General features: G+C 44.4%; 1 protein-coding gene across 1 annotated transcript in view; it reads left to right on the top strand.

Annotated features, from left to right (window-relative positions):
• TMEM266 (transmembrane protein 266) overlaps positions 1–26,658 on the top strand; it is a 105,200-nt gene that overhangs the window by 10,344 nt on the left and 68,198 nt on the right. Inside the window, exon 3 of the mRNA XM_014606044.3 lies at positions 15,736–15,890. Within this exon, the coding sequence (XP_014461530.1) occupies positions 15,736–15,890 (155 nt within the window). The remainder of the gene's footprint in view (positions 1–15,735; positions 15,891–26,658) is intronic.

The following is a 26,658-nucleotide window of genomic DNA, read 5'->3' as shown; positions in this document are numbered from 1 at the left end:
CCACAGACGCACATCCCCTGCCCCACACACTGGGGGCAGGCGGCAGCAGGTCGGGAGTGAGGGGCTCTGGGTTGGGACTGGCCATTGATGTTTACAAATGGGTTCCAGTACAAAAAAAGTTGAGAACCACTGTTTTGGAGTACTAACAGTCTCAGGGAAAAGAGTTGTGTCTCGTCTTGATATTTGCTAGGTGGCTACAATGCCATCACTACATAATTTCACCAAAATTTAAAGTACTGGTCATCTGGTCCTTAGTGAATCATGTTTTGACAAAATATTTCTTCACACTTCAGAGTTAAAGAAAAAGGGGAGAATATATTATATCCCTATTTGGATCCCCTTATTTAAAAAGGTTGGAGTGACGATATAGCTGTGATTACACCAGGAAATATATGAAAGGAAGTTAGTTTTTGATGATATCTTTTATTGGACCAGCTGTATAGTTGGGAGGGATGTTATACAGGGTTTCAGGCACAGACTGTCCTTCTTCAAGTCAACTCTAAATCCTTGCCTTATTTAAAAAAAATATTCTTGCTCTTCTCCCTTGAGGTGCAATACAATGAAAATCCAGTTGTTATAGATCTGTGGACTTTAGCATGATAAAAAATAAAAAAAATCATCCATGGTCACCTGAAAACTTCCTCTCATTGAGTAATAAGGCCTACAGATCAGATCTATATTGTAGGCAAACAAATATTCCAAAATAAGGATGGCAGCTGACATTCCAGAGGTTTGGATTTGTCTCACTACGGATCATTCTTATGCTCAGCAGAACAAAACTTTTTTTGTTTTTCCTCTTAAGATATATTTATAAACAAGGAGAGTACAGGTGACTTCCTCTGGCTGTAGAAGTTTTCTTAGCTGGAGGGAACCTCAGAGAGCGGAACATTTCCCGTATGCCAATAACTGTTTGATCTGGCATCATCCTCCCTGAGGTGCAGTTAGGTAGCAGCAGCAATTGTAATATGTACCTTATTACTGTGTACCTTATTACTAAAAAAAAAAAAGATATTCTCAGGTAAACACAGATACATTTTCCTATAACTAAAACCTTTGTACTCCTCTAGTAGTACAAAGCAATATGTGATCAAGGTAGACACTAGGAGCTTTGTGATAGTGAAAAAGGCTCATTCTAAAAATGTTCTTCAAGTAGTAAAAAAAAACCCTTGATAAATACTTCTGGGTTTGTTGTCACAGATCAGGAACTCTTTCACACAGAGTGAGTACAGAAAAATCAACCCTCAGTACTACAGTTAGGCTTTCATTAGTTTTATTGGAAATTCTGCAGTAGATTTGAGAAAAAGGTGGATAAGAATCTAAATTTTTATTTTATGGGAGCCAGTCAACCAGATATCATGGGAGATTTAAAAATAAGTTGTTGAAGTTAGCTTCTGTTGTCATTCATAGTTTTATGATTTTAAGCTAATTTAAAAAAAAATTATAAAAATGTGTTCTGTCCTTTATTGATAGAACACCACAAATAATGGAAAAATGAGTGGGAAATTAACTTTATAAGGACAATCTTAAATGCATACAATAAACAAAAGGGGGAAAGACTTTCCCCCTAAACTCTTAAAGTTATTCTTTGCTTATTTTCCGTATCATTTAAATTAAAAATGTTTGGACAAAAATGTGAGTTTTACATGGTGGGGAGGGGAGGGAAGCTGTAGTGTAACTAATAGAAAGAGAACCTGACTTTTCTTTGCCAAGTACACTTTTTCCTGAACCTAGATGCATTTTAAATGCACTGAGATTTGCCTTAGTGTAGGCTAGGTAGAAAATAAAGTATGGAACATATGAAGCAAGAAGGATGGGACACAGGAGAGAGAAGGGAAGTAGAGAAAAGAGCAACACAAAAGGAAAAGATGGACATAGATATATTGCAAAGAGGAAGTTTACACATATACAAATAAATATCTTTTAATGCTTTTCATTTTCAAATCACTCACAAATGTTATTTATGAATCTGACAATCCTATGAGAAAGTTGAATATCACTGTTTTCAAAATAAAGAAACTGAGGTGGGGAATTGAAGTCCAATATATGATTTACAAAGCAAAGTTTGATTTTAGTTAATTAGTTAGTTAGTTTTGGTGCCTTAACTTTTAGGTAATCAGTTTTGGTAACCTTCTTTAGAAGCAAAATTGGGGCCTTAGAGATGTTGAATACATACATAGCTTCTACTGTAGTCAATGGTACATTGATTTTAACAGTTCAGAATCAAGCCTTTCATGGCCAAAGCTGGTAACTTGCTTCTGGCCAGGTCTGTGTATTTAGAGTATTTTTTTAAATCTAAACAGTACACAAACCTCTTTTTGGGTAGCTTTTTGTTGTTTTTTGCTTTCCTAGGTTTATCTTAATGATCTCTCTTCTTTCTAGTCAATGTTTTTGGTTATCTTCTTCAGACATGAGGTATAGAATTGTGGTAAGACTGTGTCTCTGTGTTGCTTCACTTTCCTTGTCCCAATTAAATGTCAACATATATTTATGTAGATGTGGTTCAGGAGCATACACTTGACTATCCCAGTCTTTGCATAATTCCAACATTGCTTCTTTTTCCAGTTAATTAGTGTTCTTAGTCTATAAAAGCTGTACAAAATGGCTTTTATAATTCGAGTGTGACCTGATTTCATTGTATGTGACCCCTGGAAGCACCACTCTTAATTTCACCTCTGCTCAAAAAGTAATATAGTCAGTGGATATATCTACGCCTGCTATTAACACAATGCAATAAACTCCACAGCTGTTTCAGCCAGAGTCAGCTGCTCCCAGGCTGAGCATCTACACATGTGCCCAGAACAGCAGCAGTTTGAGCCTGGGCTGGCAGCAGGCTTCAGGGGTCAACCCTGGGCTCCAGGTGGTGGTATCAGGTGGCAGAGGGGCTGGCTGGAACACAAGAGTACTAAAGTGAGGAGCTGCATGGCATCCAGCCCCTATACTTTAGCATCCTTGTACTCCAGCCAGCCCCTGTCAACATCTACACATGCATTTCATCACACTTATTTACTCTACTGTAAAATAGTACTGCCCTCAACAGTATTATCTTATGGCAGAGTTAGTTAATTTACTGCACCCTAATACCAGCACATGTGTAGACAATGATGCTTTACTGCAGAGCTAATTAGTCAATTCTGCAGTGAGTAAAATACTGGCCCCACTGAAGTCAGTAAGAGTTTTACTGTTGGCTCCAATGGAGCCAGGCTTTCACCTAGGAAATCATTTTATGATGAGCTGACATAGATCACATGGATGAGTCCTTCATGTTTTTCATTTTATCTATTCCACTCCTATACCCATTGAGCTTGGTGATGCCTTTCGTTGAACCTCTTTTTCACCATCTTGTGATGGATCAAAGAAAGCGACCCCATCTTCTGTTCAGTTGACCATTTTCATGCTTTTAGTTGTCTGTTTATTTACTTTTGATTTGTAATAAATGAGTGGTGTTCTGAAGTAAAACAGCCTCTTATTTTTCCAAAATATCCAGTAGTATAGTATGCAGCTATTCCTAGGACTTTTATAATCAGCAGGGATCCTGGTTTTCCCTGATAAAAAATAGCAAATTCTCTGATTAAAACCCCAGAATCCATAATTAAAATGAAAGGCCACTCTGTGTGTGTGTGTGTGTGTGTGTGGGTGTGCTTGCGCGTGCGTGCGTGCATGTGTATCAGTTGAACATAATGTTTTCTTGATATAGTTACAATTTTAAAGCAATTTGGAAGCCTACCAGTGCCTCAATCACCATTATAAAATACATTCTAAATATCTATACATTTTGGAATTTGATTTTGAGTTTTTTATCATTGAAAATTAGAGCTCCCCCTACCCCCTTAGCTCACAGAACATAGGTCCATGCTCCCCACTCTCAAGCCATAGCCCCCCCAGCTATGCTGGTGCCCCTCACTTCCCAGCAGGGAGCCAGCCCTACCCCGTCCCCCTGGGCATACAGCCTGCAGGCCCATCCCACTCCCTGCCAGGCCCCTGCAGCCATGCATTCCAGCCCCAGGTCCCAAGACCCACACATCCCCCGGCTAGGCAGCATCCCCAGCCCTGCCCAACTCACTCCCCCTCTCCCTATGGGGGCCTCAATTTCCCCCCCCCCGACTTACCTGCAGGAGCTGCTCTCCAGACTGCCTGGTGGCCATGTACACCTGGTGGTGCCCCCTGCCTGACCACCCTCCTCTCACTACCTCTCCCCTTCAGCCCCTTGGAGCCTGCAGAGAGGTCTTTGCAAAATGAGTTCCTCCCTTAAAATGAAAAATCTGGGTAAAGGGAAAAATCCACATTTTTCTCCATTTTACCATGGGAAACAGAAAACCTGGATCCATGATAATCAGTAAAATTTTGGTTAAATTTCACATATACACATGCAGAGAAAGCAGTATCAACAAGATCTGACGTACTATATACTATTTATTACAAACACTACCTAAGCCCCACTTTTACATATACTAATGCACACTTGACGTAATGTTAGAGTATGTAAAAGTTTTAAAACACTCATAAATGTTGCATCAAATCAATAGTAAGATTTCCTGGAAGACGTCATACAGTAATTGTGCAAATATTGTCTATTGCTACTAAATATTATTTCTTTGTTGTTTTTTGTAGTGTTGTGGTTTTATATTGGTTGTCTTGAGATGGTCATCATTGCTATTCTATTTGTCTTTTGCTCTTCTTGTCTCATAGTAGATTGAAACATTCTGTTTTCGAACATTATACTGCTGATTTATCTCCATTTTGTTTTAGTGGTGTTATTTCTTTATAATTTGTTTGTAAAATACCAAAGGTCTGAGAGATTTGTTTCTTCACATCTTGTGTTTACAGATGGCTGACTGTATTTTTTCAGGTTTCTTCCAAACCTTTGCATTATTACTCTGATCTTTGGTATACTAATTGTATTTTATTCAAGACTTAAAAGGACATAAATATATTTCAGTTTATTCTGTTAAGGTTTTTGCCTTTCTCCCTTGGTTCTCAACTTGGTACTGTAAGTGCTTTTACCATCCATCAGGCACTCCTCTCACTAATTCTTTTCAATACACATAGACCCATAAAGATAACAGGTTGATCCAGGGCAAATAATCCAATTCAAAGCAGAGAGATGAGGCAGAGATCTTTTGGAAGGTTGAATTGTATCATGCAGTAAGTGAGTTCCCTCTCTATTTACAGGAGGAATATTTTTTATACTATGTACAACTGCCAGCCATGATCTGGGGCCAAAAAATGGAGCAAAACCGGAACAGCAAATTGTGCTGAATGAGACTGTAATGCTGATTTGTTCTGTTGTGCAGTAGTACATCACTGCTACTGTGTGCTCTGATCCAAAACTGAGACCTGCACTGCAGCAGAATATTCTCGTTCTCTTTTTTCCCCTCCAAAATCTGAGAAATGGCCAGCTCTGTAATGCAGAACATGAAACTTTGCGCAGTCTGGTATATTACAGATCATGATTTAGAAATATCTTTTTTGATTCAAGTCTTTCAAGTTGTCTTGTAAATGCTTCTGTTGCTGGTAGGTTGTTGCTGTTTGTATCATGGGACACAAGACCTTTAGATTTTTTTCTGCATTAGCTTTTCTCCCTGAAATCTCCCATGGGATTCTTCCTGGAGTAGCTAAACCAGTGGAAGGACAGGAGGAGCACTACTAAGGGTAATACAGCAACTGATTTTCTAGACAAAAGAAATGAGGTAGATCTAATCTATCTGGACTGCAGTAACACATTTGATGTAGTGCCACATGGGAAATTTGTTTAACTAGAGAAGGTGGGGCTTACCACCAGAGCTGTAAAGGGGTTAGGAACTGACTGAAAAGGAGATGCCAACAGGCAGTGTTTAAAGGGGAAGTATCAGGCTTGATAGAGGTTATTGGGATACTCATTCAAGGATCAGGCTTGGGACAGATCTTATTTAATATTTTGTATTTATCTTGTTTTCATTGTCACAGAAAAGTTGGAGTGTGCTAATGAAGCTTGCCAATGATGCAAAATTGGGAAATATTGTCAGTATGGAAGAGGAGTAGGCTGCCCTACAGAAGAAAATAATAGAAATGGGATTAAAGTTAGCTATATTATGCACTTAGAGACTGATAGCAAGCATTTCTGCCTTAAGTTAGGAACTTACTAGTTCAAAATTGCAGAGGAGAAAGGGATTACAGCATGACTCTGAGCCACCAGTGAGGCGGCTTTCAAAAAGTTTAAAATGCATCAGGTAAGGTATTTCCAGTAGAGAGAGGGAAGTATTCATGCCATTGTACAAGACACTCATCTGTAATACTATGTACTGTTATGGCTGTTCATGTTCAATAAAAATGAATTGAAATTAGAACAGGTACAGGGGAGGACTAGTAGGATGATCAGGAGAATAAAGATCCCATCTTAAGAAGAGGCTGAAAGAATTTGGCTTGTGTAGAAGGCTGAGAGAAAACATGGCTGCTGCCCAGGGGAGGAAAGCACCAGTAAGGAAACAAAAATTGATGGTATAAGATAATGATAGCCTAAGAAGGAATGGACATGGTTACAAATACATTTTAGATAGAAATTGGACGGTTTCTTATTATCAGAGCAACAGGGTTCTGGATTAGCCTTCTAACAGGAGTTGTAAAGGTAAGAGATCTAAGGTGGAGCTTGCTAAGTTTATGGAAAGGATTAGGCTCAGGAGTACCCTCCAGTCCTGTGTTTCTAATGGTATCTTAATTACTATGCCTTATAGGTCTTCTTTGAGTAGCTAGCAGGACCACTGGTAGTTCTGTACCAGTAGTAAGTTTAAAGAAAAGGCTAGTGCAAATGCAACCTTGCATACTTAGCATGGATAGTAGATGGCAGAGCACTGGAACAAATGGGCTAGTGTTTTGCATGCTGGCTATACAATTTAGTTTTAGTTTTGCTCCCACAGCTCATATAGCTCCAAAGCTAAAGGAGGAGACTTTATTTCAGTGGCCACAGAAAAGAAAGGCTGCAGATAAACTCAGTGTTAAAACTCCTTGAAATAAGAAGTTAAAAGTAGTTTTTAACCAACCACCTTGTGAGTTTAGTAGGTGGGTGCAAAGCTGTACCTGTCAAAGTGCCTCAAGTCTTCCAGTGGCCACATGCAGCCTCATACCAAGCCCTTCTGCATAGTTTCTTTTAGCCAGGTTCTAAGCTACTACTCACTTTTCAACCTTTTATCATGCCCTGTCTCTGACTTAGGTGCAGATATTGGTCTCTGCCACCCCTTAAATAAATAACTGTGTTATCTCCGTATGCCATTGTGCAGGAGGCAGACGTTCACTGCTTAGCCAAGATCTCAGGTTACTGCTATTGTGAAGATTTTTTTTGCAAGACAAGGAAAAAGAAACAGTGACAGCTGTTAACAGCTTGAACAGTGTTTGTAGTGATTCCTTACCAAAGATATATGGCAATCTTTTCCCCAATTTTGCTCAATGTTAATCATTCTTTTTGAAAGCTGTTTTTATTAAAATGAGTAATGAATAATAAAGATGATAAATCTTTGCACTGATACTCTCAACTTGCTTTCCACATACTTCTTTTTTACCACTCACAAGTGTTGTGAGGCTGAGTAAGTCTTATTTGTATTTAATCTTGGAGAAACTTGCGGCATAGAGAATCTAAATATCTCACCCAAAATCACCCATGATCATGATAAAATTGGGAATTCAATCCACAGCCCCAACTCCCAGTCTTTTATCTTAATAATATAACTGCTCTTCCCTTTGCAGGGTAAAATGTGGCAGAGCAATATTGTTGATTAAATAGACTTGAATAGATGGAATAGTAGAGATGGAGAAACTAAATGTTCACAGTGCTGGGATATCACCTTTAGTGTTATGGGGTTATACTGCAGTCATTCCTCTAGTCTTCCATTTATTGTTAGAGTGCCAACTCTGCTGTAGTTAAGTTGGAAAACCCATTTCTTTTTAAAGATTTCCTTTTCTAAGTGTCCTAAAATCCAAATGTCAAGATTGCTTTGAAATTTAGTGTGCCTTGTGGGGTTGAAGAGTAGAATTAGCATTCCAAATTTGGGGTAATCTGAACAAGGAGTTTCTGAAATACAGCCTGCTGCGAAAAAAACATAATTTCTTAAGGCTGACAGATTCTACCAACTGAAATCATTGTGTTTTCTCACCCTTGTGGATCAGCTTAGTTCTCTGATCATACCTCAAATGAGCTTCATCAGTTTATGTTTATCTCAGCTGATGCATGGTATCCTCTACCCCAGGGGCAGGCAAAGTCCAGCCCACGGGCCAGATCAGACCATCCATTTCCCAGCTGCCCCACCCGTGTCAGTCTGGCCAGCTTCCTTGGAGCACAGGCTGGAGCCAGGGCAGCACGGCATGCAGGCAGTGGCTCTGCCCCAGCCCACACTGTCACCACTGCAAAATCCCACCCCAGCCCCATAGCAGCTCCCTGCCCAACCACACACCTTTTCAGTGCTGCTTGGGCTGGTTTCCATGGAGACCCTGGCCCTGCGCAGTCACAGCCCCACTGCTCCTGGGGTCTCCATGGAAACTGGCTGGAGCAACATAGGTAGGGGCTGCTGGGAAATGGAGTCTGGCTGCTGGCCAGATTGGCCATTTTGCCCACCCCTGCTTTACCTCTTAAGGCAGTGATTCTCAACCATGATGCCACAGCATCCTGTGGTGCCTTGAGATCTTTTCAAGGGTGTTGTGGGGTGCCACACAATGTTAGGTGTGCAAACATGATTCACAAGATAAACCCAGAAATTTCAAATAGGAATCCATAGAAAACTAAGAGCTGGCATTCTTCAAGACATGCCTGGAGTCTATCAAAGGGTTCCTCAAGTCTGTTAGGGGGCACCTTGAGTCTAAAATGTTGGGAACCACTGTCTTAGGGGAAGTAAAATTGACAATAATCGTAACAAAAATAAATAAATAGTCTATCAGGATAGCCAAGCCTAGGAGTCATGATTTGTGGATTACAGTGCCCTGGAGTGGACATAGATGAAATAGTTCAGTCTACTAGTTTTGAGATGAGTAGGTAAAGGAGATTTGCTCTGCTCATTGAGTCTGATCTTGGAATTTGGATCAACTACACCACTGGCAGTTTTCTTTTATATTTCATACAAAAAAGGGATGTCTTGCAGGATTTCAAGATATTTTCTTTCTTCTCTTGTGTGTGCCAGTGAATTTAGATTGAAAATAAAACACTCTGAAATAGGAGCCTACATTTCCCCTGTACTTTTTGGTAGGTGAAATTTTGGCTCCTATTTCAGAGTGTTTTATTTTCAATCTAAATTCACTAGCACAGTAGGAAGTAGGACTCTAGGTGGAGTAGCTAGGGCAGGGGCGGGCAAAATATGGTACTAGCACTGCAGACGGGAAACACATGGTGCTGGAGCAACCGGCTGGGAGGTGGAGGGGAGTGGCCACCCCGCTCTGGACCTCACCAGCGCTGGCTCTGGCACACCGCATGGCCCCGTGCTCCCGCCTAGCTGTTACTGTGCTCCACACGTCTGCTCACATCCTAGGCACGCATGGGGGGCTGAGGCGGCCCCGCAGAGGGACTGCCTTTCTAGGCAGCCTGGGCCGCAGCAGCTCCTTTGGAGCTTCTGGGCAGGGCAGCGATGACAGTGCAGGGCAGCCCCAAGTCAGCAGTGACAGATCTGCACTGCATCCTGGCGTGGGCTCCAGGCAGCCACACCAAAAACTACCCAGCAGCAGTGACAGGGAGGGGCTGCTTTCCCTGAACCGAGCAATGGTTTTAGCCCAGTGCCACCACCACTGCTACTGCTGCTCAGACTGGATCGGCAAGTCCAGAGCTGGAACAGGTCAAGCCTGGAGCCGGCATGGGGCATGTGGGGTTGCAACTGCGCATGCTGGTCTACACTGCCACACACCCCCTGTCAGCTTCGGGCTCACAGCAGGATCCAGGACGCAGAATGCATGGACGCAGACTGCAGCAGGAGCCAGCCCAGTGTGGCCCATGGTTTCTGGCCAGCTGCTGCTGCTGCTGCTGCTGCCTCTATGGTGGGGCCACACACTGGGGGAAGCCCCGCACTGGAGCTGCTACCTTCCCACCCCTGCCGCGCAGCTCAGCAGACTGGGAGTGGAGGGAGCCCATCCCCTGCTTCCACATGGGGTCCAGCAGGGCTTCCTCATGCAAGAGCAGGGGCTGCAGGCATGGCATGGAGCCCCCTCAACAGAGGCAGCCAGGCAGGCCCCAGCTCAACACTGGCCGGAGCTGCACCCCTCTTCACCCCAGCTCAGCACTGGCTGGAGCTGCACCCCACTGAGCACCAGCGCCTGGGCAGGAGCTCACTGAGTCCCCCAACTGCTGCTGCTGCTGCTGGCAGCAGGGGCTGCCATGGGGGCAGTTTGTGGGGGGGTCCCTACACCCTGCTTCCACAGCCCCCACCCCACAAATAAATACACCCCAGCATACCCTATGCCCCCTACACACACAGCCACAGCCCCTCACAACCCTCCACACACCCCACCATACAAACATATGCACCCCCACGGCCCGCACACAATATAAAAGAGTAAGACTGTATTGTTGCGTTATGATGCAATCCCTTCTGTATACACTACACTAAAACAAATCACAACACTTTTTTTTTTTTTGTAATAAAATAAATGTATGTTCTAGCAAGTGTTTAACTTCTAGTGCATGATTTTTTGTTAGTTTCATAGTATCATAGTGCTTAGGGTCGGAAGGGACCTAAACAGATCATCAGGTCCGACCCCCTGTCCTGGGCAGGAATGGGTGCTGGGGTCATATCACCCCAGTCAAATATCTGTCCATCCTCCTCCTGAAGACCCCCAAGGTAGGAGAGAGTACCGCCTCACTTGGGAGTCCATTCCAGAGCCTGGCAGCCCAAACTGTAAAGTAATGTCTCCTGATGTCCAGCCTGAATCTTCTCTTTAACAATTTGTGACCGCTATTGCTAGTAACCCTGGGTGGTGCCCAGGGGAACAGAGCCTCCCACAATTCTTGCTGGTCCCCCCTGGTGGGTTTGTAAACGGCCACCAGATCCCCTCTCAGCCTTCTCTTGTGGAGGCTGACTAGGTTCAGGCCCTTTAACCTCTCTTCGCAGGGCCTGCCCTGCTGCCCGTGGACCATGCAAGTGGCACTCCTCTCAACCCTCTCAATGCTAGCTACATCCCTCTTGAAGTGCAGCACCCAGAACTGGACACAGTACTCCAACTGTGGCCTGACCAGTGCCGCATAGAAGGGAAAGATCACCTCCCTGGACCTGCTTGAGATGCATCTGTAGATGCATGACAAGATGCAGTTAGCCTTACTGACTGCTTCCTCGCATTGGCAGTTCATGTTCATCCTGGAGTCAACAATGTCGAAAACGACCCGTCCTCCACCACTCTCTAGGTGCGACCATCTAGCCAATTTGCCACCCATCTGACTCTGTAGGCATCAATGCCGCAGTCACCAAGTTTTTTTAAGAGAATGTGGTGGGAAAACATGTCAGAGGCCTTCTTAAAGTCCAAGAAGATGACATCCACCCCGACACCCTCATCCAGGGACTTTGTGACCTGATCATAGAAAGAAACCAAGTTAGTCAGGCAGGACCTGCCTTCAGTGAACCCATGTTTGTTGGACCTGAGCATTACCTCCGCTGCTAGGCCCTTGCAGATGTGCTCTTTGATAATTTTCTCAAAGGTCTTCCCAAGGACCAAGGCAAGACTGACTGGCCTATAATTGCCAGGGTCCTCCTTTCTCCCCTTCTTGTAAATAGGAACCACACTGGCCCTTTTCCAATCCTCTGGTACCTGGCCAGTGCCCCATGAGTGCTCATAGAGCTGTGCCAGGGGCCCTGCTATGACTCCTACCAATTCCCTCAGCACCCTCATATGAAGAGCATCTGGACCTACTGATTTAAACACGTCCAGCCCCTCCAAAAGTTCCCTAACTAGGTCGTCCCGGACCCTAGGCATGGCGGTGCCTCCCCTGGGTCTGTCCACAATTCTAGTGGGGGAGATGTCCCAGTCCCTGTTCAGGAATATGGAGGCAAAGAATTTGTTAAATTCGGGTTTAGGGCACATGAGCAGGGGGTTGGGTACTTGACCAGGGTGTTCCCTTGCACAACAGGTCAGCTTTTTTGTTTGCCACAATCACCAGATTGCCAAGCCTATCCTGTAGGGGGCCCACATTACCCGGTGCCTTCTTCTTACTTCCTATGTATTTGAAAAAGGACTTTTTATTATCCTTAATTCTGGTCGTTAGCCCTAGCTCCATCTCTGCCTTGGCCTTCCTAACAGCTTTCCTGCAGTCCCGAGCAATGAAGGTATAATCCTCCTTGGTCATAGCCCCTTGCTTCCACTGTTTGTACACCTCCTTTTTTGCCCTCGGGCATCCCTGGATGCCTTTGCCGAGCCATGGGGCTTCTTGGCACTCCTGCCCCCCCCTTGGTGCGCATTGGGACTGACTCCCTTTGAGCTCAGAGGATCGTCTCCTTGAGGAACAGCCACCCGTCTTGGACTGCTATTTCATTGAAGCTCGAAGAGTTCAATGCCTCTCCTACTAACCTTCTTAGCTTACAGAAGTCGGCCCTCCTGAAGTCAAGGACCTCTGCCTTGCTGCTTGCTTTCACCACCCTGCACTGGATAGTAAATTCCAGAAGGCGATGATCACTGTCGCCCAGGTGGTCGAGTATCTGCAGACCATCTTTTTGGTTCTAAGATGGCAACCCACCCCCCAAAAAGGAGTATTTCTGGGGGTCAAGGGGAGGGACTTCTGGTAGCAAAGGTCAGGGGTCAGAGAGCAGAACTTCTGGTCCCAGTATGGCATCCAGGGGGCAGGACAAGGGGCGAGGCTACCCATGTGGCCTTTGACAGCTCTCCAAAACTTGTTAAATGGCCCTTCACCAGAAATAATTGCCTACCCCTGAGCTAGGGGGTGGTTGACAGACTGGCACACCGGTAAGCCCCATATTCTCCTCTGTCGTGTATACCAGGAATGGGCCTTGTCACTCTGAGGATGTCAAAGCCTGCCCCCCAGATATGAGACTGGGTCCTGGGTATCCACATGAGCTGAGATCAGGGTTTTGTCCCTCTAGTATGATCCAAGCCTGCATCTGCGTCTCTATATTTTTGTTGGGGGATCTGGGGATCCCTACCCATTTAAGGGTATCTGAGCTCTTCTCCGTGGTCCTATGAAGAATTGTGTGCGTTTGTTGAAGGCAAGGGGAGGGGGGGAGGGCAATGATTTGAGCTTTTCTCCCAGCTTATCCATTCTCATCTTGGAGAGGAAGAGTTCTGAGCTCCTTTCTCTGCCCCCAAGAGCTGATATTTGGCATATTGCAGATTGGCACTGGGGAGGAGGAGATGAGAACACTTTCTGCCTCAGCCATGCCTTTAGGTGCACACCCAGCACCACTCCTAAGGTAGTTTACACGATATCCACTTCTGGGTTTAGGGCACATGAGCAGGGGGTTGGGTACTCGACCAGGGTGCTCCCTTGCACAATCTGCAGGTGGTGCAGACATACCCTCTGTAGCTTGACTTTTACTTGGCTAAGGTTTAGAATTTACAACCCCTTTGAGGGAGCTGTGCTGAGCACACTATTCAGCAAAGAGTTAATCTGTTCCAAGTTCTGCCACAAGCTTTTCTTTTTCTTTGGTTCTTTTTCTATGCCTCCATTTCTCTGCCTGCAAAATGGGGGAAGAGTATTTCACACTAACTTGCTGCGTGTGAGGCTTAGTTCATCTCCCTTTGTGTAGTGTGTTGAAAATGTTGAGCGCCACTGGTACATGTGATTAAGGAGAATAAAGCCAATGGCCAGAACAGAATTTTCTGTAACAAATTAAAACCTGCCCAGATGACAGGAGGCTGAGGGTTGTAGTGAATGCCTGTGCCCCGGTTAGAGGAAAGTTATTAGGAGGGCACTCAAGGAGTTGGTGTTAGAAGCACTTTCTAACCCTTGTTCCACAGGGAGTCTGATTAGTTCTTGATGTTTCATCTGTTGTGGGATTTCCTTGGGGAAAAAATTAAGTATTGTGGATCAAATTTTCTGCGAATCTCCTAACTGTTCCTTCAATGTTTCCAGGCATATACAGAATCCCTTTTTGCATTCAATTAAAACATGTATGCACATATTTACTTGCTGTGTGCTAATGTACAGAGTTTTACATATTCAGATAGTTATCCAAGCAAAGCAAAATTAGCCCCTATAAAACCTGAGTAATTGCACTTTGTGCGGATAAAATGCACAGAGGCTGGGAGAAGGAAAAAATCCATCTTGCCACAGGTGGTAGGGTGCAGCATAATTATTGCTGCTTGTGCCTGGAAAAAAACTGTGAAGTTCTCCACTGTTACACAGGTTGTTAGAACCACTGCATCCACTTAGGCTAGGGACAGAAGTTACACATAAACATGTTTAAGTGATCAGAAACTGATTTAAACCTGTAACAGAACAGAAGTTCAGTGCACATAAACCAGTTTCAAAATGGCTGAAACTGGTTTAAGATAGACCTGGTTGAATGTAGTATCAGACTTAACTGATTTGGATCAAACTGGTTTATGAAACTTTTGTCCCAAACCCTCTCCTGGTTCAAGTTAAATCGGGAGTCCCTCAGCATCCCAGTATGGTTTCCAGCCCTGGGCTGGGCTGTACTGTCTGCTCCAGTAGAGAAGGGGGGGCTGCCCCCCCCCAGGCAAACCCCAGCTGAGGTCTGGGGCCAGGGAGGGGTGTTAAAACCTACCTTCCCCTGAGTACAGAGCTGCCCTGTTGCTAGACTTACTTCAATTTACTGCTGGCTGCAACTGTGGAGTACAAATCCCAGAGGCATCTGGAAGCAAGAAGAGGAAGTGATGAGCAACCCTGGAGAGTCCTGCTGCTATGATTGTAGACTATAAATCCCAGAGACCTGGGGGGCAGCAGGAAGGGGAAGCAACCACATAGCTTATGCTGACTTTGTACCAGAGAGCCATGCTCTAGCGCCCCCTGGCTTCTGGCCTGAGCCACTGCAGGCATGTGACAGCATTCCCTGAATCAAAAGTAAATGTGTGTCCAGTTGTTTCTCAGTTTAATCTAATCTCTGCATCTCAAACTAACCTACAAAGACTGAATCGATTCAGCCTTGGGCTTTTTGACTGTCTGTACTTAGCCCCTATTACTGATCCTTATCCCAAAACCTCCCTTTCCCAAACCTTTGCTGGTCTTTATGACAGTATAGATGCTACTGTAGCAAGCACCATTGCATATCTAGTTTGGAAATGCTCCCCATCAGTCTGTCACTGCAGATAAGTAGCACAGCTATCCAAGGCCATTAAACTCACTTCCACAGGTAGTGCCACAAGCATCACTGTTTTCCAGTCTAATTGCAAAATATACCTCTTTGCCCTGCCCTTTACAGATAAAATCACATAATACATATATCAAGAAATACGCATGAAAGTTTTCCCCTTGAGGAGGGGACTAGAAAAAGAAGCACATCTGAGAGGTGGTAGTCACCTTTGTACAGTTGGGAGGTACTCAGATACTATGGTGAGTTTCAGTGATACTGCAAGTACAATTAAAGACGTCCATTAAATAGAGGATGGTGTAATTGATTAGTGTAAGTAGGATGTTACTTTACACTAATTTGCAAAATTTGATGAGAGAAGATTCTAACCTTAACAAAGAGGCCAATAAAAGTAAATGGGATTTAGAAAGTCTTTGAACTTTATTGATGGCTGCATCTGTCATTTAGAGTCCATTACTCTTTACCTCTTCCTTTCTTTCTCTCTTTCTCCTTTTTTTTCCTCCTTTTTTTATTTCCTTAGATCTAACTGGCTAAAACCGTGCTGTGGGAGACGAGCAGCTGTGTGGCAAGTATTTTTGCTCAGTGCAAGTCTCAACAGTTTCCTGGTAGCCTGTGTAGTATTGGTGGTGATTCTCCTGACTCTGGAACTCCTAATAGATATAAAGCTTCTCCAGTGTGAGTAGTAGGTTTACATTTTTGTTTTTACATTTTTGATCAAAGGAAATTATGCTTACCTTTAACTTGTTCTTCGTTCTTTTTGGACTAGATAAGAATATTTGCTGTAATTTTAATACAGTGGAACCCTGGTACAGTGAAGTCTTCTCCAGCAGCAACTGCCTTTCTTTGCAAAATAAAGTCATCATGGGACAGATTTTCAGTGTTACTTTATCGCACTAGCAAACAGTCTGCACACAGGCTTTAGGAAACTTTCCCTCCTATCTTTATGCAGAAAACAGGTCATTTATGCAGGTGATAGATGTCTGTATGCATAATTTTCAAGTTGTTTATTTACTTCCATCCATAAATTTTTGCTGGAGCACTCTGTGCTATCTCTATTTTTAATTTCTCTCTAAACAGAGAGTTATTGGAACTCAGGATGCAATGCTGAAACAATTCAGTATATTGAAACAATTAGAACTTTTATCTAATTCACTAACATGCTATAAAGAAAATAACTGTACAAGAAGAGTTTTGCTGTATTATCAGAGTTCACTCTACACAGGTTCCACAGTACATAATTATTTTAATTGTGGTATTTTGTTTTCTTGGTTGATCTGTTCTTTCACTGTTCTCCCTCCATTTATTTTTTGCCCTGTCACACAAACTTGCCTGAATTTAAACACCAACTACAAGTTTTCCTTTGCTAACTATTAAAAGGCAGCCTTTAAAAAAGCAAAACTTGCCTATACACATGTGGACAGCATAGATATATATATTGAAATTACAATGAAATGTTTAGACATACCAACAAACAAAAAATTATAGCATTAAAGACTATGTGCCTGATTATGTCTTCTTCCCCTCCATTTGTATCTACCTCAGACTCTTCAGAGAATATGGTATCCAAGTTCAAACAACTGCATCACTTATTTGTAAGGCTCTGCAGCCCTTGCTGACCTAACTTCTGTGTGGTCTAACAAGTCAGGAAGTTGAACTAAAATAGTTTTCCAAGTTGTGGATTCAATCTTTAGTGCTAGATTTTAGAAAGATCCCAAATGTATTAAATGAAAAAGCACTTTTGTAAGTCACCTGTAAGCCTTTTTTGTCTACCTAGAGTTGTTCTTTTGAAGGCAGGGTAGATTTGCACCTTATAGACTAACCAGAGTAGATTATATATATAACACAAGCTTTCATGAACTGAAACTCACTCAGATGCTGTTAAAGGACATACACAAAGCTGTGTATAAGTGGGAGAAAAAAGTTTGATTACAAAAGCAGAAGGGAGGGAGGGAGTGCTGGGAAAGGCAGACATGCAGAGAATAAGTCCATAGGAGCAAAGGAGTCAAAAAAGCTAATTCAGGTAATGGAATAAGAATCTGTAGCCCCTATTTAAACCATACTTAACACAATCCAGTCTGTCATTGATTTATTTTTCCACAATTTCCTGTTCAAATTGCTTTTTAAAGGTTTGCTATCTAAGAACAGCCACTCTCAGGTCAGTGATGAATGAGCATGTACAGAAGTTGCTTTTTTCACCATTTAAATTGCTTTGGGTATATACAGAAGTGCTCCATGCATGTTTAAAGTGCTGTACACATACAGCACTTTAAATGGTGAAAAAGCAACTTCTGTACACATGCTTTATTTCCATGACTTAACAGAACTTTAAAAATGGGTACAGCACTTTAAATTAACCCTTGCTAAATGAGGTATTAAATTTGAAGCACTGTATTTTACAGCACTTTAGCAACTTACAGCGCTTTAACTTCTGTATGCTGGTCAAATATCTGGTGATTCCACCAGGGGTAGCCCGGGAGCACTAGCCAAGCCTGTAAAAGCTGGCAACCCCTCTTGCTCCCACTGGCAAACTAAGACGGCAGTGATCAGGCCAGACAGGACTAGGAGGGGCGGAGAGGGGAGGGTGCATCCCTACTGGGGGGGCATGGCTCGCTCTGCAGCTAGAGAGGCTGGCTCTGTGTTGGAGGCCAACAGGCTCTGTGCAGCCCAGGCTGGAGGGGAGCATTGCCACCAGCTCCATGCCATCTTGCCTAGCTGGGAATCTACTCCCTCCCAGCATAGTATGATACAGTTGGGAAGAGCCTTTACGGTCTTGGATGAGTTACAAAAGTGTCCGGGCTTGGCATGTGTTGGGGAGCTACATACCTACATACCACAGAGCCCCAGAGCAGCCATGGCTGGGGGTCTGGCGTAGTGCATAGCACCTGGGCACTGCCTAAGGGGATCTGGGTCCGTAATGGCACCTCTTCCCCCTCACCCCTCTACCCTGCTTCTGCCGGCTCTCCTTTCCATTTTTGTGGCCCGGGTTTTCCCCTGCCCTGTGTCCAGCTCCACCTCTGCTGGTCTGCTGCTGTCCACAGTCTCCTGCAGTGAGAGGAGGCTATGGAGCACCCCCTGCTGCCTAGTTTGAAAAGTGCAGGGAGGCTCAGCACCCCCCCCCCCCGCCTCCCCGCACACCAAGCACTCTACTTCTGTCATGTTTAAAAGCACTGTAACTTTATAGTGCTATAAAAAGTGCTCTAAATTACAGTTCTGTGAAACATGCATGGAGCTCTCCAGTGTCCAGGGTGGTTAAAGTGTTCTGCCACAGGCCTGCATGTAGCTGATGTCAGATTAGTGTTCATTCATTCATGTAGGAATCACCCAGTCTATCCAGTGTAAACAGCAGAGGGGCACTGTAGCTGATAGCCAGGGATCCTGGTTTTCCCTGATAAAAAATCGCAAATTCTCTGAAAAAAAATTGCAAATTCTTTGATAAAACCCCCCCAAAACATGATTAAAATGAAAGGCCCCCCCACCAGCCCTGCTGGTGCCCCTTACTTCCCACCCCCCTCCTGTCCCCTGGTTCTCCCGATGTTCCTCACTCCCCCCATAAAGCCCACACAGCCCTACTGGTCCCCCTCACCCCTCATCCACAGCCCCTGTGCGCTGGCAGAGGGGTCCCCAGCTGAGCACAGAGCCTGGCTCCCTCCTGGCTGTCTGCCTGCTGCTCGGGGTGGGGGGACTTAATCCCCTCACTTACCTGCAGGAGCTGCTCTCCAGGCTGCTTAGTGTGCATGTGTATATACATGCACATGGCATCTCCTGCCTGACTGCCCTCCTCCCACTCCCTCCTAGCCTCCTGCAGGCGAGAACTCTGCCAGCCTGCAAAGGACTTGCTGCAAAACTGCAAAATCCATAGGTTTCTCTGCTAAAATGAGAAATCCACATTTTACTCGGGTATGGGGGGAAATCCGTGTTTTTCTCTGCTTTTCCATGGGAAATGGAAAACCGGGATCCCTGGTGATGGCATATATGACATTGGCAGAATTGCAAGTGAATGAACCTTGGATGCTATAATCTGTGTTATTTGAATCAAACGAGAATATTACTACATCCACCTCTCGGGAGCCCAGTTTTTGTGTTTCCTGAGGTAGATCTGTGGTGGATTTCTTTCATTGGTGGTGTCTTTTAAATAGCTGGCAGCTCTAGTGGCATATAGAAATAGGATAGAATCCATGCAGCTAGAAACTCCCTCCATGATGGTGCCAGTTCCAAAAATAGTGTGGTGTCTTGGGATTGCCAAGGATTGCCATAGTGTGGTGTCTTGGGATTGTGGATCTTGTGTAGAAAGTAAAAGTTGTCCTGTGTGACTTCTTGGGAGATGGAAGCAGTAATCTTCTCCATATAATCCAAATAATGTGGATTATAACATCTGAGGTTCATTCACTTGCAATTCCCCAATGTCATATTCACAATTACCTGCTCACAGTGTCCCTCTGCTATGTACACTGGACAGATGGGGCAATCCGTACATGACAGAATGAAGGAACACAAACCTGACATCAGCTTACAAAAGCTTGTGCTATAGATAAATTGATTGATCAATATATCTTTATATATTTTATATATCTACTTTGGTTATAAGGTGCAAATCTATCCTTCCTTCTATTTGGCTTCAGACCAGCGCAGCCAACTATGTCTGTCTTATGAGTAGAACCAGAGTGTTAAAGGTTTAAATCTAACTGTGGATTCTCTTATCTTTTGTGGGTTTTTCTTAGACTTTTAACACTATTTTGGAGGGACTGTTCTTGGATCACTTGCATTCCATACCATTTATTCCCCAGCAAGCCATCTGCAAAGGCCTGTATATCAAGGCAATACTCCTTTTCCAGCAAGTGCTGCACATAATTTCCTTCAGAGCCCACCAATTCCATATAGCAGCAAAAAATGCTTGCTCAAGGCCAACAGATGGTGCTCTGTTCATAGGCTGTGTGTGACCTGTGCAGCATCCTCAATCCTATACTGGTACTGGGGGGGGAGCGGACCCAACAGGTTGCTGTATGGTAGAGCAATGCATTGCCATTAAACCACCAAGCTACCACATTCCCCATTATTTAATATTTCATTTGTGAAATTAATGTCTTGGGTTTTGTTTTAAATCAGTTATAGAATACTTCAAAGGGGTTAATGTAAACTCTATAATTTTAATCTTTTTAGAAGCCATCAGTGTACAATTATGTTTTAAAAGGGTAATTATCATTTATGAAAATTCCTTATAGAATATGAAAGCAACATATACCAATGTATTAAGGATGTTATGACATATCATTGCCAATGTTATCCATATAAAACCAGTTAATCCACATTGTAAAATGCAATTACTTAGGAAATCTTTCTTTTTTAATTAGTTTTTAATGAGACATGAGTGAGACGTGCGCAAAAAAAATTGCATTAAAAATCAGGATTATTTTAGAGTAAATTCTCCTCTGCAGTTCTTAGCACAGGTCTCAGCTGTGTTCTGCATTTGTCCTATACACAGAACTCTTGGTGTCGTCAATAAAAAATGCATCTACAAAAGTGCAGATTATGCAAATGAGAAATACATAGACCTTGAGTGACACTTGAGCATGAAGCACATTTATTTTATGTTGGAGTTACAGACTCCAGAAAGCAAAGAGTAGTTAGATGTGGTAGTCTGAAGTCAGGCAAAAGGTGAGGGAGATGCACCTTACAGACTAACTAAATCAGAGATTCATAAGCTTTTCTGAGCTAGAGCTCATGTTTCTGCAGTTCAGTTAGAAGAAGTCTCTGTGTTTGGTTGGGTTTCTTTTAAGGAAGATAAGTCATTTGAGAGTGGTATAATTGTTATCACAGCTTATGGGCCAGTAATTCAGTTTTTGCTCGATACCTTCTTGCCTGGAAGGTTAATTGAAATTGTTTGCTGTTGGTATTGGAGTTAGGCACCATCCTGTATAGCAACGTTTCTCAACCCAAGGGTTGCGACCCAAAAGTGGGTTCCAAGAAGATTTTAAAGGGTTGTGGAGGAAATGCTGCAAGGCTGCATGGAGCCAGCATGCAGTGGGGGGCGTGGCACACAGTGAGGGGAGCGTGGGGAGCACACAGCTGTGTGGGCCGGGAGCGGTCTGAGGCCCTCGGGGGCGGGCTGTGGCCAGCAGCCCTGCCACATGGGTCAGGGAATGCAGGCCGGTGGACTAGAATTAGGCACGGACACGTAGCGGTTGATTAAAGATTATTTTACTTACACCGTAGATGGTCGTGGTGCAGGTAGGAAAAACTTGCTTGCATTGCAGTTACAGACAGACACGTGGAGTTTGCTAGGGTCCACAACACGAACTCGAACAAGACCCATAGAAAACTCGAGCCTCTTGAAATAACTCGGACAGAGCTCTGGATACACACACATGAAGCTTGCTAGGCTCCGTGGAACAAGCGCACAGGGAAGGGGTTCGTCGAGGGATTGCGCTCGACGACGGGGAGAGGCCAGAGGTTGATCAGACCCCTATAGCCTTCTTAAGGCACACGCTGGGTCCGTTAGGCTCCGCAGTGCTTAGAGTTCTTCACGAGACGTGAAGTCCTCTTCCTCCACTAGATGGTTGTGGAGTCCTCCAACTTGGGCAGAAACCGCTCAAGCCTCTTATATGGCTAGCAAGCCCATCACTAGCCACCACATGGGAATAATTTAGAACTGGCCAATAGTGGGACAGAAATTTGCATGCGGGTGGCGGGAACTCCTTTGCACCGGGGTTTTCTCTTTGCAACTGAGAAATGCACCCTGCAAAGAAAGCTCCTTGTGGCGGGAAATAATTTAGCAGTGCCGAAGCACGCACACACAAAATCACACCCTTGGGTTGTGACATCCCCCCTTGCTGAAGGCACAGCTGAATTATGCCATACACTCGTTACTCGGGTTATCGAGAGCTCTTACCATGGGTCGTCGAACTAAACGGATAAACACAAAATTAACTAACGTAAAAAGTTCGTCCTCTAGGGATCGAATCAAATAATAACCAGCACAAATACATATACACATAATTAGATTCATAACAAAGAACTGCACGATCAGGGCTTCAGTGGGCGTCATGGCGAAGTCGCACATCAGGCCCTCACTTCTTTCGATGATGTTATCCTTCTTGGGGCTTCTCTCCGCCACGCACTCTGAATTCCGGATCTGTAAACAAAACTCTCAGAAAATAAGTTAACGTATATCAAAATATTTACAAAATCCACACACAATAGGGCGGTTAGTCAAGCTCAAACTCCATGGACATGAGTTCCAGCCATGAGACTATAGCCTCGTCAGATTCCATTTCAGATTCTCTGTACAGCTCCTGTAACTCCATCCAAGCACGAATGCGACTGGTGGCAGCACAAACTTCATCTTGTTTATCAGTCACTGGGTTGATCGTGGCTACAGGATGAGCTGTTACTTCGGGAGTTGATGTTGTTACAGGCTGAACTGCTGCTGCTGGAGTCATTGTTGTTAGTGCTTCAGGCAGGAGGGGCGGATGCACTCCTCTGCTTGATTCTCCCTTCCGTCGGCAAGAAGGCGTGGTCGCCGGAAGCGATGCTGCATCGGTGGGCGGGGTCACTGGAAGCGATGCTGCGTCGGTGGGCAGAGTCGCTGATCGAACTCTCGCGGGTTTCTCCGAAGCTCCACCCTTCTTTTCTGGTTCTTCCACGCGGTCTCCCTTTTGCTCGGCGCCATCCTGGCGTGGCGTCTCAGGATTTTCTTTCGCAGCCGCTTCTTTGACCGCTCGAACGGCCATACGCAGCTGGGCTTTCAAACTTAAATTCTTTTGCATTAGATCGGTTAGAGTGCGAAAAGTTGCAGTTAGCATTCCCCCCTTGTCGTATTTTGGGGCCACCCTCTCATCTGCGGCGCGTTCCTCCGTCTCCAGATCTTCGCGGAGTTCGGATGGAAGCTCACGACCCCTTAATCTAGACGCCAGCATAAAGGGGGCGAACCGGTTGATCGGCACCGGTTCTTCGCTCTCCCGAGCACATCTTAGGCAACGGGCACACTCCCGGGTGAGGGTCGGGTTTACTGCGCCTGCCGGGTTGACTCTGGCGAGGGACACAGTGTCGAGGGGCCTGAACAGGACCCACTCATCACTCATTATACACCCGAATGCCGCGGGGTGAAAATACACTTCCCTCTCTTTCGGGGCTCCGTCTTCGGAAGCTCCCTCTTGTCCCTTCAGCGAAAGGCGTCCACTGATAAACCTCTCACCTGTTCCGCCCGCCTGGTGGTAAGCGATATGCGCATCCAGTTCCAGAAAGCTTTCTACTTGGCGTTTTCCACTGCGCCAAGGGCAGTTCTTAACTAATTCTAGCTCCAGCGTGCCTTCCCCTGATCCCATCCTCGTCGCCATGTGCGGGCCAGGAGCGGTCTGAGGCCCTCGGGGGCGCGTGGCGGGCTGTGGCCAGCAGCCCTGGCACGCGGGTCAGGGAATGCAGGCCGGCGGACTAGAATTAGGCACGGACGCATAGCAGTTGATTAAAGATTATTTTACTTACACCGTAGATGGTCGCGGTGCAGGCAGGAAAAACTTGCTTGCTTTGCAGTTACAGACAGACACATGGAGTTTGCTAGGGTCCACAACACGAACTCGAACAAGACCCGCAGAAAACTCGAGCCTCTTGAAATAACTCGGACAGAGCTCTGGATACACACACACGAAGCTTGCTAGGCTCTGTGGAACAAGCGCACAGGGAAGGGGTTCGTCGAGGGATCGTTCGGCGACGGGGAGAGGCCAGAGGTTGATCAGACCCCTATAGCCTTCTTAAGGCACACGCTGGGTCCGTTAGGCTCCGCAGTGCTTAGAGTTCTTCACAAGACATGAAGTCCTCCTCCTCCACTAGATGGTTGTGGAGTCCTCCAACTTGGGCAGAAACCGCTCAAGCCTCTTATATGGCTAGCAAGCCCATCACTAGCCGCCACATGGGAATAATTTAGAACTGGCCAATAGTGGGACAGAAATTTGCATGCGGGTGGCGGGAACTCCTTTGCACCGGGGTTTTCTCTTTGCAACTGAGAAATGCACCCTGCAAAGAAAGCTCCTCGTGGCGGGAAATAATTTAGCAATGCCGAAGCGCGCACACACAAAATCACACCCTTGGGTTGTGACAACAGCAAGGCAGTGTAAAGCAGTGGGAGGGGGACAGAGTGGGCTAGATGCAGGAGCTGGAGGAGAAGTGGGGAGAGAGGGAGATACTCTGTGGGTCTGGGACTGGGAGGGTGTGGGTCACGGCAAGCTGATAGTTATGCTAATGGGTCCCAGTGTGAAAAAAGTTGAGAACTACTGCTGTATAGTGTGTCCTCCAGGCTTTACTTTAGATATTACAGCATAAGAAAGTCTTGCTTCAAGTACAGTATGATATATCTTTGCTTCTACACTAGGGGGCAGTTAGAGGCCTGAATGTCAAGAGGCTGCTATTAGAATAGTAGCCCTGTTTTTAAAGCAGTCTGTTGAAATTCTCAGCACTTTTTCTGCAAGAAACTTATTCATGTCAATTCCTAAATGATACCTGTTATCACAGTCAAGGGCAACTCTTTTAGTGTTACTCCTTAAATCATGACTTTTCCCCTCCTTTTAGTCCATTTTAGTTGTTAAAATGGCATGCTTCATTTGGTGCTCTTTGCATTTGTTCCTGGGGCTTGATAATCATCCTGCAGAAACTAAGCACTTCCAAGCACGCAGAGCTCTTGACATCCAGGCAATGGACAGAAATTACACATAAACCAATATAATTGCTCAGAAATGGGCTCAAATCTGTAACACAGCAAAAGTTCAGTGCACTTAAACCGCTTTCAAAATGGCCAAAACTGGTTTAAGATAAACCAGGAAGGATCCAATATCAGACTTAACTGATTTAAATTAAATCGGTGCATTGAACTTCTCTCCTAGATCCCCTCCTGATTCAAGTTAACTCACAGCCCCCAGCATCCCATGATGCTTTGCACCTCCCCTGAACCCTCCCTCACAAGATAGCCTTTGCCCATGCTGTCTGCTCCAGTCAAGCAAGGAGGCATGCTCTGACCTGTGCTACTGGAGGCATGTGGCTTCTGGCCTGGCCTGTGCAGGCATGTGGCTGCATTTCCAGAATCAAAAGTCAATGTCTGTTCAACTGCTTGTCGGTTTAATCTGTGCAGTTTAGACTAACCAGCAAAGATTGAATCGATTTAGCCTCAGGCCTTTTGACTGTCTGTACTTAGCCCCAGAGCTTTCTATTGTGTGATTACTCACCTAAAAAAGGTAGATCTTCTCAAGGACACTAGAGGGAAGTGAGAATATCTTGTCTCCTTATTTCTTTGTTCTGAATTTCCAGACTATGACCTTTCAATTTTCTTCTGCTCTATGTATGTCTCAAAGACACATTAATCATGTATAGACAACCCAGACTCTAATCTTTCTGGCAGGGTAGTGAAACAGTCTTACCACTCACACGATTTGTCTACACAAAGAACTTAGTACACAGTAAACTGTAATGTGGATGACAGTGCACTAACTCCCCTTGCTGCTCCCTAAAGGTTTGTCTAAACTGTGACTCTTGGGAAAGTTCATTTGAATTAAATGAATTCACTTACAAGTGAAATAAATTACATTGAGTAAAGACCACTTTAATTCTGAATAAATCTTCACGGGGGTATTATGCAGTGTAGCTAATCTAGTTAAAAGTTGCACTTCTAGGTAATTTGGATCAACTTTCGTGAGTGTGTCCTTGTAGCCATAGCCAAAGCCAAAATTGGCAGTTTGACAGCCATATGCTTACTGAAGTATATTATATGACACAGTTACATTCCTCTAACATATTTTATTTAGAACCACCATTGATAACATTTTAGCCAGTTGGTCAATACTTTTATTAATGTAGTTCAGAGTTGCAATATTTTGCTAATATATGTATTTTCCACCTAACAATTCCTCTTTGAGTGGTTTGATATGGGCTTTCAGTTGAGGGTTTATTTTGTTCTAATTCCACTCAGTTAGATTTATGTCCTGGAACATTAACAGGAACAATCTTTCTGCTACTAGTCTCACTGCATCTTTTTGTTACAGTTTCATAGATTTCAACTAAATTAGAGGGGAGCAGAGTCTTGATGCAGTTATTACCTTGTTCTTCTATGGAAATAGTGGCCAGTGAATACTATATGAAGGTACCTAATTGAGGGATCTCTTCTGAAAAACAAGCCATTGATTTAGATGGCTATGTTTGGAAGTCTGAATTTAAGCACAAGTCCTGGAAAACCTTGGTCTAAATAATTACTGATCTTCCAGGGCACAAATTTTGAAAAACCAAAGATATTTTAAATGTTCTTTCAAGGACAAATGGATTGTTTTTAGTTGCACAGGGTTCAGTCTACATCTGCTAGTAAAGCCAATATAACTTGTACAGTGAAAGCATGACTCATTGACAGTGTAGGGTATTATATACTGAAGACTGTTTCTGTAGCACTTCATGCACAGGACAAGTGCAGAAT

This window comes from Alligator mississippiensis, chromosome 11, assembly GCF_030867095.1.
Source record: "Alligator mississippiensis isolate rAllMis1 chromosome 11, rAllMis1, whole genome shotgun sequence".
In the NCBI taxonomy this organism is placed as follows: Eukaryota; Metazoa; Chordata; order Crocodylia; family Alligatoridae; genus Alligator; species Alligator mississippiensis.
The sequence above is the reverse complement of the archived record's forward strand: the minus strand, read 5'-3'. Positions and strand labels throughout refer to the sequence as shown.